Source organism: Cricetulus griseus (assembly GCF_003668045.3).
Source record: "Cricetulus griseus strain 17A/GY chromosome 1 unlocalized genomic scaffold, alternate assembly CriGri-PICRH-1.0 chr1_1, whole genome shotgun sequence".
Classification (NCBI taxonomy): domain Eukaryota; kingdom Metazoa; phylum Chordata; class Mammalia; order Rodentia; family Cricetidae; genus Cricetulus; species Cricetulus griseus.
In genome coordinates this window covers 85,161,886-85,175,429 of record NW_023276807.1, presented here as the reverse complement: position 1 = coordinate 85,175,429, position 13,544 = coordinate 85,161,886, and the positions used below count along the sequence as shown (strand labels likewise).

General features: G+C 41.2%; 1 protein-coding gene across 1 annotated transcript in view; it reads right to left on the bottom strand.

The window, feature by feature from the left end:
• Positions 1-5,052, bottom strand: part of Ugp2 (UDP-glucose pyrophosphorylase 2) — a 53,670-nt gene extending 48,618 nt beyond the window's left edge. The window contains 1 exon segment of the mRNA NM_001246758.1: positions 4,947-5,052. Coding sequence (NP_001233687.1) covers positions 4,947-4,965 — 19 coding nt within the window. The 5' untranslated portion in view covers positions 4,966-5,052.
• Between the last annotated feature and the right edge of the window lie 8,492 nt (positions 5,053-13,544).

The window sequence follows — 13,544 nt, the reverse complement described above, 5'->3', positions numbered from 1 at the left end:
TCTGAAGAAACAAACACATGCACACATACAATGGTTTCTATGAAATGCTACTGTTAAGAAAAACTATTATAGAAACTTTTTGATGCATCTTCAGAATTTTAAAATGGTATTTCCAAGAAGTGTACCCATTAATATTTATCTCTCTAGTATTTCCTGTCAATTTTTTTTCCTCAGCTGTCCTTCACAAATGAAAATCATCAATTTTATTTAGAAGAAAGGCTCGGTAAGGGAATTTAACCACACATTACAAAGTACAACATTAAAGAATGTCATACTTTATCAGACCAATTCTTCATTTTGAATTCCATAAATATTTAAAACTATGACTGAATTGAATTAAATTCACACATCCCACCCTCTCCTAGCAACACAATAAACTCTAATTTATAGCTTTAAGGAGAGTGATTTAGTCATTACTTTGTTGTCACTACTACTGACTTAAGAAAATTCATACCACAATCCTCCTGGGTAAAAAATATCTTAAATTATTTCAATGGTAAGCAAGCAGTTTTAGGACCTGAGAAGAAAGAGACCAAAGCTTGACCTTGACAACCAAGCCACCCTTGTACTCATCTGAGACCCTTGAGTTATAATTAGCTCAGTAATCTTAGCATCTGACCACCTGCCATCTACCAAACAGGAATCACCAACAGTCAAAAATTTCCAACACATGGAATGATGACAGACCACAAATATTTTTAAGCAGTACAGATATATTTATATGGCTTTCCCTGAAATACAATACTTCAATTTTTAAGAATAACGGATATTTTTACATAGCTTAGATAATGGCATACTCATAATTGTGAAAATACTTCTAGAATTACAATATTAAGCATCTAACCAGCCTTAGTTGGCTGGCTAGACAGTATCAGTCTCTTCACCATTTATAAGTTTCCAAACATTTAGGGAGACAGTTCTCAGAACTTTTTTTTTTTGGGGGGGGGTTCAAGACAGGGTTTCTCTATGTAGTCCTAACTGTCCTGGAATTAACTTCATAGACCAGGCTGGCCTCAAACTCACAAAGATCTGCCTGCCTCTGCCTCCCGAGTGCTGGGATTATGGACATTTGCACCACCACTGCCCAGAACTTTTTAAAAGGAAATTTTTAAAAGGAAAATTCCAAATGGCATCCATTGACAAACCTAGCAAAACCCCACAACTGTTGGTGATACTACCTCTAAATACGACAGGTGGGAAAGAGGTAGTGTTCACTTATTTAGAAAAGTGGAGGCCCTACAATACTCCCAGCAACAGAGAAAGCCCCATAGATAAACAATTTCACAAGTAGGTAAGAGAATACAGCAGCTTGATACCATGCTTCCAGCTCTAAAAGCATCACCCCAAGAAAGTACAGATTGGCTCCTGAAGAACACAGACTTAGGGAAACATGCAAAGAAACTTAGGCCTTTATTGCCAGTAATGGCATAGAGAACTCACCTCTCTAAACAGTATTAAGTGTTTTTATTAAGTGAAAACCTCCCACTAACTTGGTATTGTTTAAGTGGCTAAGAAAAAAGACAGCTAGTTTTCTTATAAAACGAGTGCTTAGATTTGAAGTCCAGCCAAGTGTAGCACCCCTATGTTCCAAATCGCCCAAAATGTGCATGCTCAATGAATAGTTCATAATACAAAGATCTACTGGACCCCAAGTATGTACCTTAAGGGAAATCCAATATAGTGCAATGCATACCATGAGCATTCAAGGGGAAAAAAAAAAAAAAACTGTTGTTAACTGAACTTTAAAAATGAAACTTGTATATTACCACCATACTATCCAAACTTTACCCTGCCCTGCCCTACCCTCCCCTTCAGCCCCTATAAAGGGTTAGTATTTTTCTTTTAAATATACCAACTTTCAAGTAATCAGACCTGTATATTAAATCTGGAATATGAAGACCAGAACTGTCTATTTATACTCTGTTGCTGGCATGTCAGGTAAGAATGCTATCTGAAAAGTCATAACTATTTTATTAGTTACTGGACACACGGTATTTGCCTAGCTCAGTCACTTAATACAACACCCTATTTCAACTTCTCAATAACCCCAAGGCATTAAGCACTAACTCCCAGTGGAGGAGGTGGGGACATAAGACTGAATCCAATGCCTCACCCTTGCTAAGCATGGGCTTAACCAGTCAACTATATTCCCAATCCAATATCCAAATTGTTGTTGTTATTTTGAGCTCCCACCCCTATCCTGAGACAGGGTTTCTCTGTGTAACAGCCTGGCTGTCCTATAATTTACATTGTAGACTGGGTTGGCTTCAAACTCACAAAGATCCACCTGCTTCGGCCTCCTGAGTGCTGGGATTAAAGGTGTGCGACACCAACATCCAAATTTTACCAGGTAGAATCTAAGGTTCAGGAAAGTGTCTAAAGTCACCTTTCAACAACAGGAGTCAAATCTAAGTCCATGACCTTTCATCTTTCTCAGTATTTATGCAATTTAAAGTATGTCATTAAAAAAAAAACTACAACCAAAAACACAGGATTGGATAACCTATTTTAAAAGCATATGGAACATTTTAAATTGTGGGCATTTGCTGCTTGTGACAAATTCTTTTAAAAGATCTACTCTCAAGAAACTGTATTTTCCCCAGAGATATATTATCTTTGTCAACAGGAAATAGTAGTGTACTTGGAGAATAGGTCATTCCTCGATTTTTTTTAAATTTATTGATTTGTATTTTATGTGCATTTTTGTTTTGCTTATATGTATGTCTGAGGGTTCCAAATCTCCTGGAACTGGAGTTATAGTCAGTTGTGAGCTGCCATGAGGGTGCTGGGAATTGAACCTGGGTCCAGCACTCCTAACCTCTGAACCATCTCTTCAGCCCCATAAAATTTTTAATATAAGAAGCAACAAAGATGTTGGAAAGGACAGGAGTTTTAAACAACTCATAAATTTGAGGGCTTCTCACCAGCTCATCTTTGGACAAGATACAACTTTCATCAGCTGTAAAGTCATGAAAAAAAGTACCTCCTATGGCTCTTCAGAAGCTTAAATGAGACCATATATGAAAATAGTCACGTCCTAACATTTGTTAACACGTTCCTTATGAAACAGCATAAGCAGAGTACCAATGAGCAGAAGGAAACATCTGTAACTTCTGGGAGGAGGGGGTCAAAGAACTGAAGTGCTTAAAAAAAAAAAAAAGAATTTTCTAACTGGTACACTTGAAAACTGATATGTGTAGACAACTCTGAAATTAGCCAATTAGTTTTATCATTTGTAACAGTAGCCAAGGTAAACACATAGAGGGTTCATACTTAAAGTACAAAAATTATGCAATGATAAAAAGCATGACTGAGTTATAAACATTTACAGCATCATCACTGTGTGCAAAAGAAAAACTACTACTCCAAGTAAAAGTGGCTAGCAAATAAAGCAGATGGCCACTTGGGTTTCATCATGGGAGTCAAGAGTCACAACTGAGCTTATGGTTTAGTTAATACAACTGTGATGATTTCTTCATTTAACGGTGCAACTTCTTGAAAAATGTACAAGTATTTCAAAATAAAAGGCTTTAAAAAAAGTGGATAAAAAAGTAAAATGACAGATGTCAACAGCCACTTGGGTATACTTGATTTAGAAATCTGAAGATGGCCTCAACAGCAAAAACTGTAAATGTGTATCAACTTTGTAAGATATCCTAAAAATACTATCTACATGGAATATCTTGACTATAATACTTTTTAGATTCCCAATATAAGAAATTTGTTTGCTTTTCTCTAGTGTATTCTTACAAAATACTGGCTTTATGGTACTTACAAGACCAATAAACTTCTAGGTTATCTCTCCCTTCTTAATTTTGATTAAGACATTTATTAAATCAGAACATAAGAAGCATCTGTAACATATAGCATAATGTGAACTTCAAAACAATGACAAAAATGACATTTCTGAGCTTAGTGCTAAAGTCAGGCAGGCATAAGGGTCCCATCGTTTCCATAATAATGAAAGCAGTCAGATTCTTTTAATCTATTACACAAAATTTAGGAAGAATTAATAAAGTGAGGCATAACTCAGTAGGGCATTTTCATTCCCAGGGTCAAATAATGGGCATCGCTAGCAAAACTACAAAAAAAAAAGTACATCTACAGTAACTGAGAATCACATATTAAGTGGTTGAGAACTTAACTAGCTGTGTTAAGCAAGATGGCTGAAGCTTTCACACACCGGGGTCTGGAAGGAAAAGAGTTGCTATAGAGTTAGTGTCAGAAGTTTAAGCCAGCACCAGTCGAAATGTGTATACCACACACTTATTCCGGCAATGACACAGTGTAGTTAGTTGATGGGTATGTGCTAAACCCTTTCTTTACACACATACAGAATTGAGGTGTTAATTGTAAAATTCAAAGAAATCATAATCTTTCTATAGTTCAAAGAAAAGAAAAGGCAAACAGCATTGCAGCAAAGTCGTTTCTCTGACTGAAATGACCTCCAGTATCTACGAACTACTCCCGATTTCGCAATACATGAATCTTAGACTCAATCCACGTACACACAGAGTACAAGTGAAGAACGGTATAGCTTCCTCAGTAGTCTTGGCAAACCCATCTTGCCTGCCCCAAGCCCTCTGGGTTTCCTTTTCCCATAAAGATAACTTATCATCGACCACAAGAAGGGAACAAGAATTAATCAGGAGGCAAAATCTGTTTTAATTATTACAGTCACTATCACGTAGTCAGAATACTATTAAAACTGATTTTACGATGGCAGAACTAACCCCTGCAGGGCACAGGAGCATAAATATACTACGTATATGAAACGCCAACCCAGAAAGCAACGCAAAGCAGCTCAGATATCAATTTAGCCAAAAAGATTTGGGAAACGACATCCCAAGTGAACATTTCCAGTTCCAAACCGCCCACTAATCTGGAGACTACCAATACCCAAATTCGGACGAAGCAGCCAAGAGATAAGAAGTAAAATGTCTTACCTTGCACAAATCTCGACATTTTCGGGTTATATTAAAATAATCTGGTTTATAATTTTCAATTTCTCGGAGTTGCGTTATAAGGAAGGTCTCCCTTCCTTTCAAGCAACAACCGATGTGTTCTTTCTCCTCCGATGGTTAGCTACTTAAGGAACTATTCGTACAAAACGATCAAAAACTGGACTTAAAAAAAAAAATCCAAAAGACGGAAACTTGGTGGGACCGAGTCAGCTTGGAACTCCTGGCTACTCTGCGATCCCGACACCAACAGGGACCCGACTGGAGACTCCGGAAAAGGTAAAACCACACCAACTTAAATTTCATCAATGAAGAGGCGGACCCAGAGCGGCGTTCTCGCCGCCCCTCCCCCGGACTCCACGCCCTCTAGGGCAGGACTGCCGCAAGCCCCCGGCCGCACCCGCGGCCCCTCGCCAGCCGCCGTCCAGCCGCGAGCCTCCGCGCCTGGCGCCGCTCGGGAGGCGGGGAGGCCGGCGAAGGGGCAGCGCAACCTTCTCTCCAGCCCATAAATAGCCCGGATTCCGCACTCCGGCAGACAGCTGGCCGCGGCCTCCAGGGCCCGGCCTCCCACACGCCGGGGGACGCCGAGGCCCAGCGCTCCCTTTCCCCGGGGACCGGCCTCCGGGACCCCCCGGGGAGGCCTGGCCCTTCCCGGCACGCCCTCGGCCCTCCCGCCCCTCACTCTTCCACGCCCCACGTTCGGCCTCCGGCCACGCCTTTGCGAGCAGGACCCCACACGGAGGTCGCCCCTGGCTCGGCGCGGCCCGGCCCGCCCCTTAGGCGACACCCACCTTCCTCTCCCTGCCGCGGCTGGGAAGTTGGGGGCCTGGGATCGAGTCTCGCAGGTTGCGCGAGTGCGGCCGCGGCGGTCTCCTCTCCGCTCCCGTCACGCGCGAACACCTGGGGCTGGCACCAGCACTTGCAGCCCGTGCCCACCCGCTCGCCCGCTCGCCGCCCGACTCCGGAGCCCCCACTTTCTCTGCACTCCTCCCCTCCCCCTCCAGTCGGAGCAGCTACCCTCCTCCCTCCCCCCCCCCAATGCGGAAATGTCTCTACCATTCAGAGCGATAGGCGCAGCCGCCAGTCCGGAGCCGAAGTTTGCTCAGGGCCTGGCCAATGAGACGCGCGGAGGTGGCAGGGGGCGGGGCGTTTGCTGCACGAGGGAGGCGGGCACAGAGGCGAACGCGGGAATTCCTCGCGTGGGAGCTGGCCCGGGAGGCGGCGCGGGGCCAGGCGAGCCTCCTCAGCAATGGCAGCTTTCTGCAGATGCCACGAGCGTGTGAAAGAACCGCATCGCGTGGTTGTGTTTGCATGCACCCCCCCCCAGAATTTACCCGTTGAGGAAACCTTGACCCCTGGATTCTGAGCTAGCTCCCCATCAGCGGCTTCCTCAGGATCCCCAGGCCCTTCCCAGTGGAACCTAAGGACCCTGCCCACTAGCTAGGGTTTGAAGAGAGCTGGGCGTCTAGAATCGAGCCACATCTTGTGTGTGGCCTACCAGCAGGAAGAGGGATTTAAGGCGTCGAAGAAATGCCAGATGAAGGCTCCCCTCACCAGAAAGAACCACATTTACCTTGCCTGGGATCCCATTCTTGGGCACCTTTGTGCCGTGATGGGGCGATGGGGCGTTTACTTTTCTAGCCAATGTGACAATGACTTCTTACCTCCGAGGGATACTCTCCTGATGATAGATCTTGAAGTCCTCGAAAGAAAGATGATGTTAAAAGCTGGAATGTTGGCACCAGCCAGGGGAGTCCCCCAGGTGTGTCTAGTCATGGCTAGTCTTGCCAACCCCACATGTATCTCACACTTAGCATTCACACTTTACCCGCCAGACCAATGGTTGTCAGTTCCCTTTCAAGTGCCTCAAACCAAGCACTTCCAGAAAGATTTGAGACCATTCCGCAACGTTGTTAAGACAAGGTAAATGAGAACTTCTAAATTATTCTCCAAACGAATTCATTATTCAGATCTCAGTTTCACGTGGAAATGTTATTAACACAGAAAAGGATAGTGACCATGCTGCTTATATAGAATCCAAAAACCTTAGTCCCCCAAATATTTCAGCTGAGAAAATAATTTTCTCCAAATAAATAGTTTCTAAATATCCAATGTTTTAATACAGACATTTGGAGATTGGAGATTTTGCTTAGACTTTACATACTCTGAACATTAGAGAAATTGTTCCAGCATTAAATGAGCCATGTTTATCAGTCAGCATTAGCACTAAAATACCACCGAAGTCCTGAGGCTCCTAGTGTAAGTTAGCCTGCAAAAAGAAATTAAGTGCAATAAAGAATTTTACCAGGCTTATAAAAAAAGGAATGGTAATTCTTAGGTAATTCCTAAGAATGGCGTCTTGACTTAATGAGAGATTAAATATTTAGATAGAACACAAAGAAGGCTGTGCATTTTACTACTCAAAAGTCCCCAGAAAGTAAACTGCTACCCATCTTCAGGGGTTAAATTTCTAACTAGTTCGGGCTGGTTCTTGGCCAAGTCACACTGGAGAAACCACATTTCTAAATACTATTTTCATAGAGTGCCTTGCAAATGGAATTTCTTTAGAAAGGGGCTTGAATTTAAATTCCAGACCTTCAGAGACTTTGTAGACTTTGTAGAGTTTCCCACTCCCTTGGAATGAAGAAAACAGCTCATTTGACAAATCATGGGATTAGGAAACTAAACAAATCCTGAGGCTCTTCATTCAGGACCATAAAGCAATTACATGTTTCCCTCTTGACATTCAGGCGTCCCTCCCCACCCCACACCCCACACCCCCGCGTGCACTTGGGGGGGTGGCTCTGTAATGTGTAGGCACAGACAAAGGTAAAGTGAGGTAACAAAATCGAACCCTGTAAGCTAGTTTTTCTCTGGTGGACTATGCTGTCATCCAAGGATCACATAAATTCTGCCTCTAAATTTTTTCAGTCCATCTTCCTACTTCCCCATAGAAAAATGAGGAAAACTCTTTTTTGTTTAACTGGTCTACTGTCTTGTGAGCAAAACCAGGGCCCTGCGCATGCTACATAAGAACGCTGCCGTCAGGTATAGCCATAGCTCCTGGACAGACATTCTAATAAACAACAACAACAACAAATAATAATGCCTGCTCCCTTATTTGTGAGCACAGTTTTTGGTGCCTCATTAGATTTAGTGTTCGTCAGTGTCTGCTACTTGGCAAGTATTCTGCATGTGTATATTGAATGATTAATTCAATTACATCTTTTAATTCATAATATTGTTACTTGGCCTCTACTGTCAAGAACCACTAATTAGTCTTTAGAAGTAATGATTCCTAAGTTTCCGTGATTTTCAACTGGAATATGAATGTGGGGCAAAGTATAAGAATAAGGGCAGCAAATATGTCTTGGTGACTTAATAGGTTGTATTAACTGCTCACCCTGAGGTTATCTAATAAGAGATGATTCAGGTGGGTAATGGGGATTGAACCCACTGCCTGGCACACAATGGGCAAGTGCTCACCATGGAGCTGTATCCTCAGCCCATGGGGTAATTTGCAAATTGCTAAAGTATTAAATAAGTATAAGATAGACTGTATGTGTGGTCATTTTTATTTACATTTGTCATTCCTTCCTCATACTCTATACTCAAAGAAAGAAAGAAAAAAGGAAGAAAGGAAGAAAAGATTCAGTGAAGTTTAAAGAAACATAAAGAAAATTTCTGTCAGGACTGAAGAGTTGAGCCAAGAGTCTAGGCAACAATTAGCCACTGGACTACTGCCTACACTCAGTATTGGCTCCCATCTATCCATCTCAATCTTAGGCCACCCACAAGAAAGAGGAAAGGGGGTTACTGTTAGCAGTTGCTACTTACTGACTAGGTTTTTTACAAAAATACAAAAAGGTATTTTTTAATCAAAATAAAATTATCCAGGGTTAACTGGAAAAATATACCAGATTATATGTATGAGATGAATTACTAATGAATGAGTGGTCTAAAAATAAATAGTTTCCAAGTACTTGAGGGAGAGAAAGAATTCATTCTTTCCTCTTGCCAAACACTGTTATTAATGAATCAGGAAGTTTGCAGAAACAAGTTGAGAATTTAAATTGTGACATAGGCTTTCATTTGTTCACAGTTGCTTTTAAACCATATCTAATAGTTCTATAACTACAGCATAACACCAACATTTATTTTAATAACTGAGATGTTAAAAAATAAAACATCTCACATTACAGATAATTATCTAAAGAGTTGATAAGCCAGTCTTGCCATTGGTTTTAGCCATTAGGCTCCTAAGAACTTAACCACAACTGTTGCTTGTTGACATTTATGAACAACTTTCTCCTGGCTCTCCTTTGAGAGTTGTCAAGGGCAGGCCCTTACTGTGACAGCATCTGATACTTCTTCCATTCTGCATATTGCCCAGAGGCACATGTTGGTGAGAAATTGTGATGCCCATGAAACTATATTACTGTCGTGTGTACCACCAACCTATATCTCTACACCCCTTTTGATTTTAGAGGTGGAGGACTCATTCCCTTTAGTGCTCAGGCCAAAAGAAATACCATGTATGTTTTCAGGGCTTTTAATTAAATATAGATTGTTACGTGAGCATAGTTTAGAAATACTTTTTTGAAGTTCACAAAGAAATAGCACATTTCCTACTAAACTAAGAAAGAATAAATATTATTCTGGTTTACCAAAGTGATATGAATATATTATTCTTACTGACTTTGAAATCCACAAAAAGAAATGTCATGAAATAGATAAGCATGCAGTTTAATTCTATTTTTTCTCTTCCAACCACATTAATGATTCCCTGTTGTGCATCCAATCAAACAACTTGTGTGACTTGATGGTTTTCCACCTCTTGTCTAACTCATTAAATGCCCTGTAAGTGCACCAGTGGGAAGTACAAAATAAAGAACATCTGCTTCCTAACTTAGAGAGCTTATTTTAAGAATTTTATACCCACCTCACTAACTAGATATTAAAGAGATCATCTTTGGATGAGGCTTAAATAATTGGGCAATTATGTCATAAATGAGTTATATTATTAGGAAATAAAAAGGAACTTATCACTCTCTAAAAATTAAAAGGAAGAGAGTTGTCAAATTTAGATGAAAAATCGTAGAAAAAAATCTTAAATTCTGCTGCTATTTTAAATTGAATTTTATTTCAATATAAGAAAAAACATCTTTTTCAAAAACAAATCCAAACAGAGTAGTACCCAGAATGCCCACAAAAAGATCGGCACACTGCTGCCTGTCTGTCTTTACTCCAGCTGGAACCATTGAAGAAACAATTTTTCCCTTGAGATCATTATCTCTGTATCTCTAAATGCTTATATTTCTTTCATGCGTTATATTTCTGAATTCTAGATTTTAGACATTTGTGGGGGAATCAAAATCTTTCTGCTATGGAATATTTTAAGATCCAGCCTTTGGTTTCACTAAACATGGAGCACTGGAAAGCTCTGGCCCACTATTGTATTGTTAATGCCAGTAAGGCTACTACTGTTTACCATGGCCTCAGGGTAATATGCCTCTTATTTGCATCAGTATGTGCCTAAGCATCTGAATAGGCCTGCACCTGGGCAGGGAGATGAGAGGTGTGTGAGTAACTTGTGAGGATGGAAGATTAGGAATTAGAGGCAAGCGGCCAGAACAGTGAGGGACCAAAGAGAGAAATGATTCCCTCATGGTATTGGCAGGATGGTTAAGAAACACCAGAAAAGATGGCTAATAAAGAAATGACTCTAGTTCTGCAACATGGAACTGAGAGCTCTCTAAAGATGACAAGATGCCTGTGTTTGATCTTTATTGAAGCTGGGTTGCTGGGAGCTTCCAGGTCCACACACCCCCACTCAGGCCGAACCTCATGGCTGTCGTGGGTTAAAGCTGAGACAAGCTGGGTCACGACAAAATGGCGCCCAACTTGGGGCCTGAGAACGGGGGAAGAATCCATGGACACCAAGAAGAAACGGGCAAGGCAGAGGCTTGGACAATTTGAAGAGATAGTCGTCTCGGGCAAACCGGTTGGGGAAGAAGCACGCACAGGAAAAAAAAGAAAGAAGTGGCCAAATGTGGTGAGTGAACAGCGTTAAGTCAGGAATAAAACTATATATAATTGTAGAAATAGGAAACAGATATATGTAATATAAAATAGGAAGACGTTAGCCAGCAGCTGACGAAAAAAGATAAATTGGGTTATTTAACCCTTAAAGCAGAAATGTGCACAAAATATATATATGATGAAAATGTTAGCCAGCAGCTGACAAAAAAAGGTAAAGCGGGTTATTTAACCCTTAAAGTGATGGAAGATGGGCAAATGAGAGAATGTCAGCCAGCAGCTGATGAAAATAGGTAAAGCGGGTTATTTAACCCTTAAAGTAAGAGAAAATTCACACAGTAGGTGTGAGACTGAAATGTCGGTCAGGTGATAAGGTAGTAAAATGTAATGTGTTAAACTCCGGAATGAAAAATGCAGGTAATTGTAAATATGAAACAGGAATATTAGCCAGATGGTAAAGAGGAATAAATTAGCCTTGAAAGTAAAAATGTATATAGTTAGAGAAATCAGGCAGGCAATTGTTAGTCTGATGATTGTATATTAACTTGGGTATAGTTTAATAGCTAGGAGAGCTAAAACAAAGTGAAATCAAGTACAGGAGATTTTAGAGTTTAAAAGTTTTAAAAGGATCCTTCCCGTTTTCAAAAGCCACTGCCATGATGCAGCATTTCAAGTTGTGCAGGGGCTTGGGAAGACATAGGTGCGGCCTCGCATACACGCAGGCCCTCGGGAGATATCTAGGAATATAATGGAGAACAGAAACTTCCGCGCCTACTTAGGGAAGGCTGGATGGTAAAGAATATACAGGACCAATGATTGGGATCAGCTGGAAGAGAGAGTTAACAAGTAACAAGATGGAGGGAGCCTTCACCTCCTTCTTTCATTTTAAACTGGAAATACAGAAAGGCAACTACTCAATGATAAAATTCAGCAAGAGCTAAGAGACTTGGAAATTTTAGCGGAATTGCTTACAAGAGATAAGAAATTTACAGGTTTCCTTGGATCAGAGAGAGTGGCTAGGGGAACAAAGCAGGATGCATGTGCCATTACCATTCAAACAGCTCCAGGAACTGAAAATAGCTTGTGTCCAGTATGGACCAACAGCAATTCTTACCCAGAGGCTGATGGGGAATATTGCTGTAGAAGCCTCACCCCTAGGAATTTGAACACGGGTAACCAAGGCCTGCCGGTCAGGAGGAGGATATTTGTTCTAGAGAGCAGGGAGGGACCTAGGGAGTTAGTTCAGAATTGATTTCTAGGCCTGTATGGAATTATACAAAAAAGTTAGAGACACAGGTGTTGGGAACTTTGATTGTGAAACAGCTAGCTTATGAGAATGTTGGTACTGTATGCCAGACCACACTAAGGCCTCACAGGAAGAGGACTGATGTAGTGAGTTAAGAAATTTTCAGATATGGACCTAGCTTACACTCAGGGATTAGCGATGGTGGCTGCCTTACAGGAAATTCAGTTAAAAATAAGTTATTCCAACATAGAAAGCAAGGCATAGGGAGGAAGAAATGCACAGAGTCTTCTAGAGGTTGCTTTGGACGCGTTCAGGAAGAGCACCAAGTCAGACAGAGTCCCAACAAAAGAGAAAATAAGGGATCAGGCTTGTGCCCAAAATAGAGCCGCAGATTTTTCAGCGGCCCAGAGGGCATAGTAGAGCTAAGGCCAAGGTCAGCCATGGCAGCGGCCGTGGTCTGCCGGCCCTCAGCCAGCGGCTTGGTGCCACCTGGTGCAGGCGTTTGTGGCAGGCTAGACAAAATGGCTGACAGGGCGGCGGATAGCCTGCCTCCTCGGGGTAACTTACAGCCTTGGGAGGTGCCGCCATGGCTGATGGCTAATCAATGTATATAAATGCTATTGATACAGCCAGACAGAAACTGTTTTTGAGACTTATAGAGAAGAAAGGGCAACATATTTAAGCTTAGAATTGTTCAAATTTTGGATGCTCATATTTCAATGATTGACTATAGCTTCTATGTTAGAAATTCCAATTAGGGATTTTTCTTTTCAACAAACTGATCATAACCTAGGCAAAAGGAGAAATGTGAGACGTATGCAAGTTATGAATGAACAGTGTGGCCACACCTGGATGTGTGATGTGATTATGAATTTATGAATGCGGATGAATGGAAATGCCTAAATTGCCTTGGATATGATTAGAGATATTTACATTGCCTTGGATATTGTTTTAAAAATATTAAAATCACTTTAATATGGTCAAAAAGAGCATCCAGTCAGTCAGTCAATGTCTTAACAGGAAAAATTATGATTTGAGCCCTAGGAGATAGTCACTTAAAAAGTTAGCAAAAGCCTATAGCGTTAGCTTAGAGACATGAGGAATCTATGATTCTGTAAAATTTGGCAGATGAGTGGATACAGGTCTTACTAAATTTTTATGGTTAAAAAGGAAATCTAGAAAATAAAAGTTGATACATGATTTTTAAAAAGGGTTTATGAGAAGCCTCAGGAGAGAGCCAACCTGTTAGATTCACAGCTTGAATGTGTCTTTGCATATGCAAATTAAGCCGGGTCAGC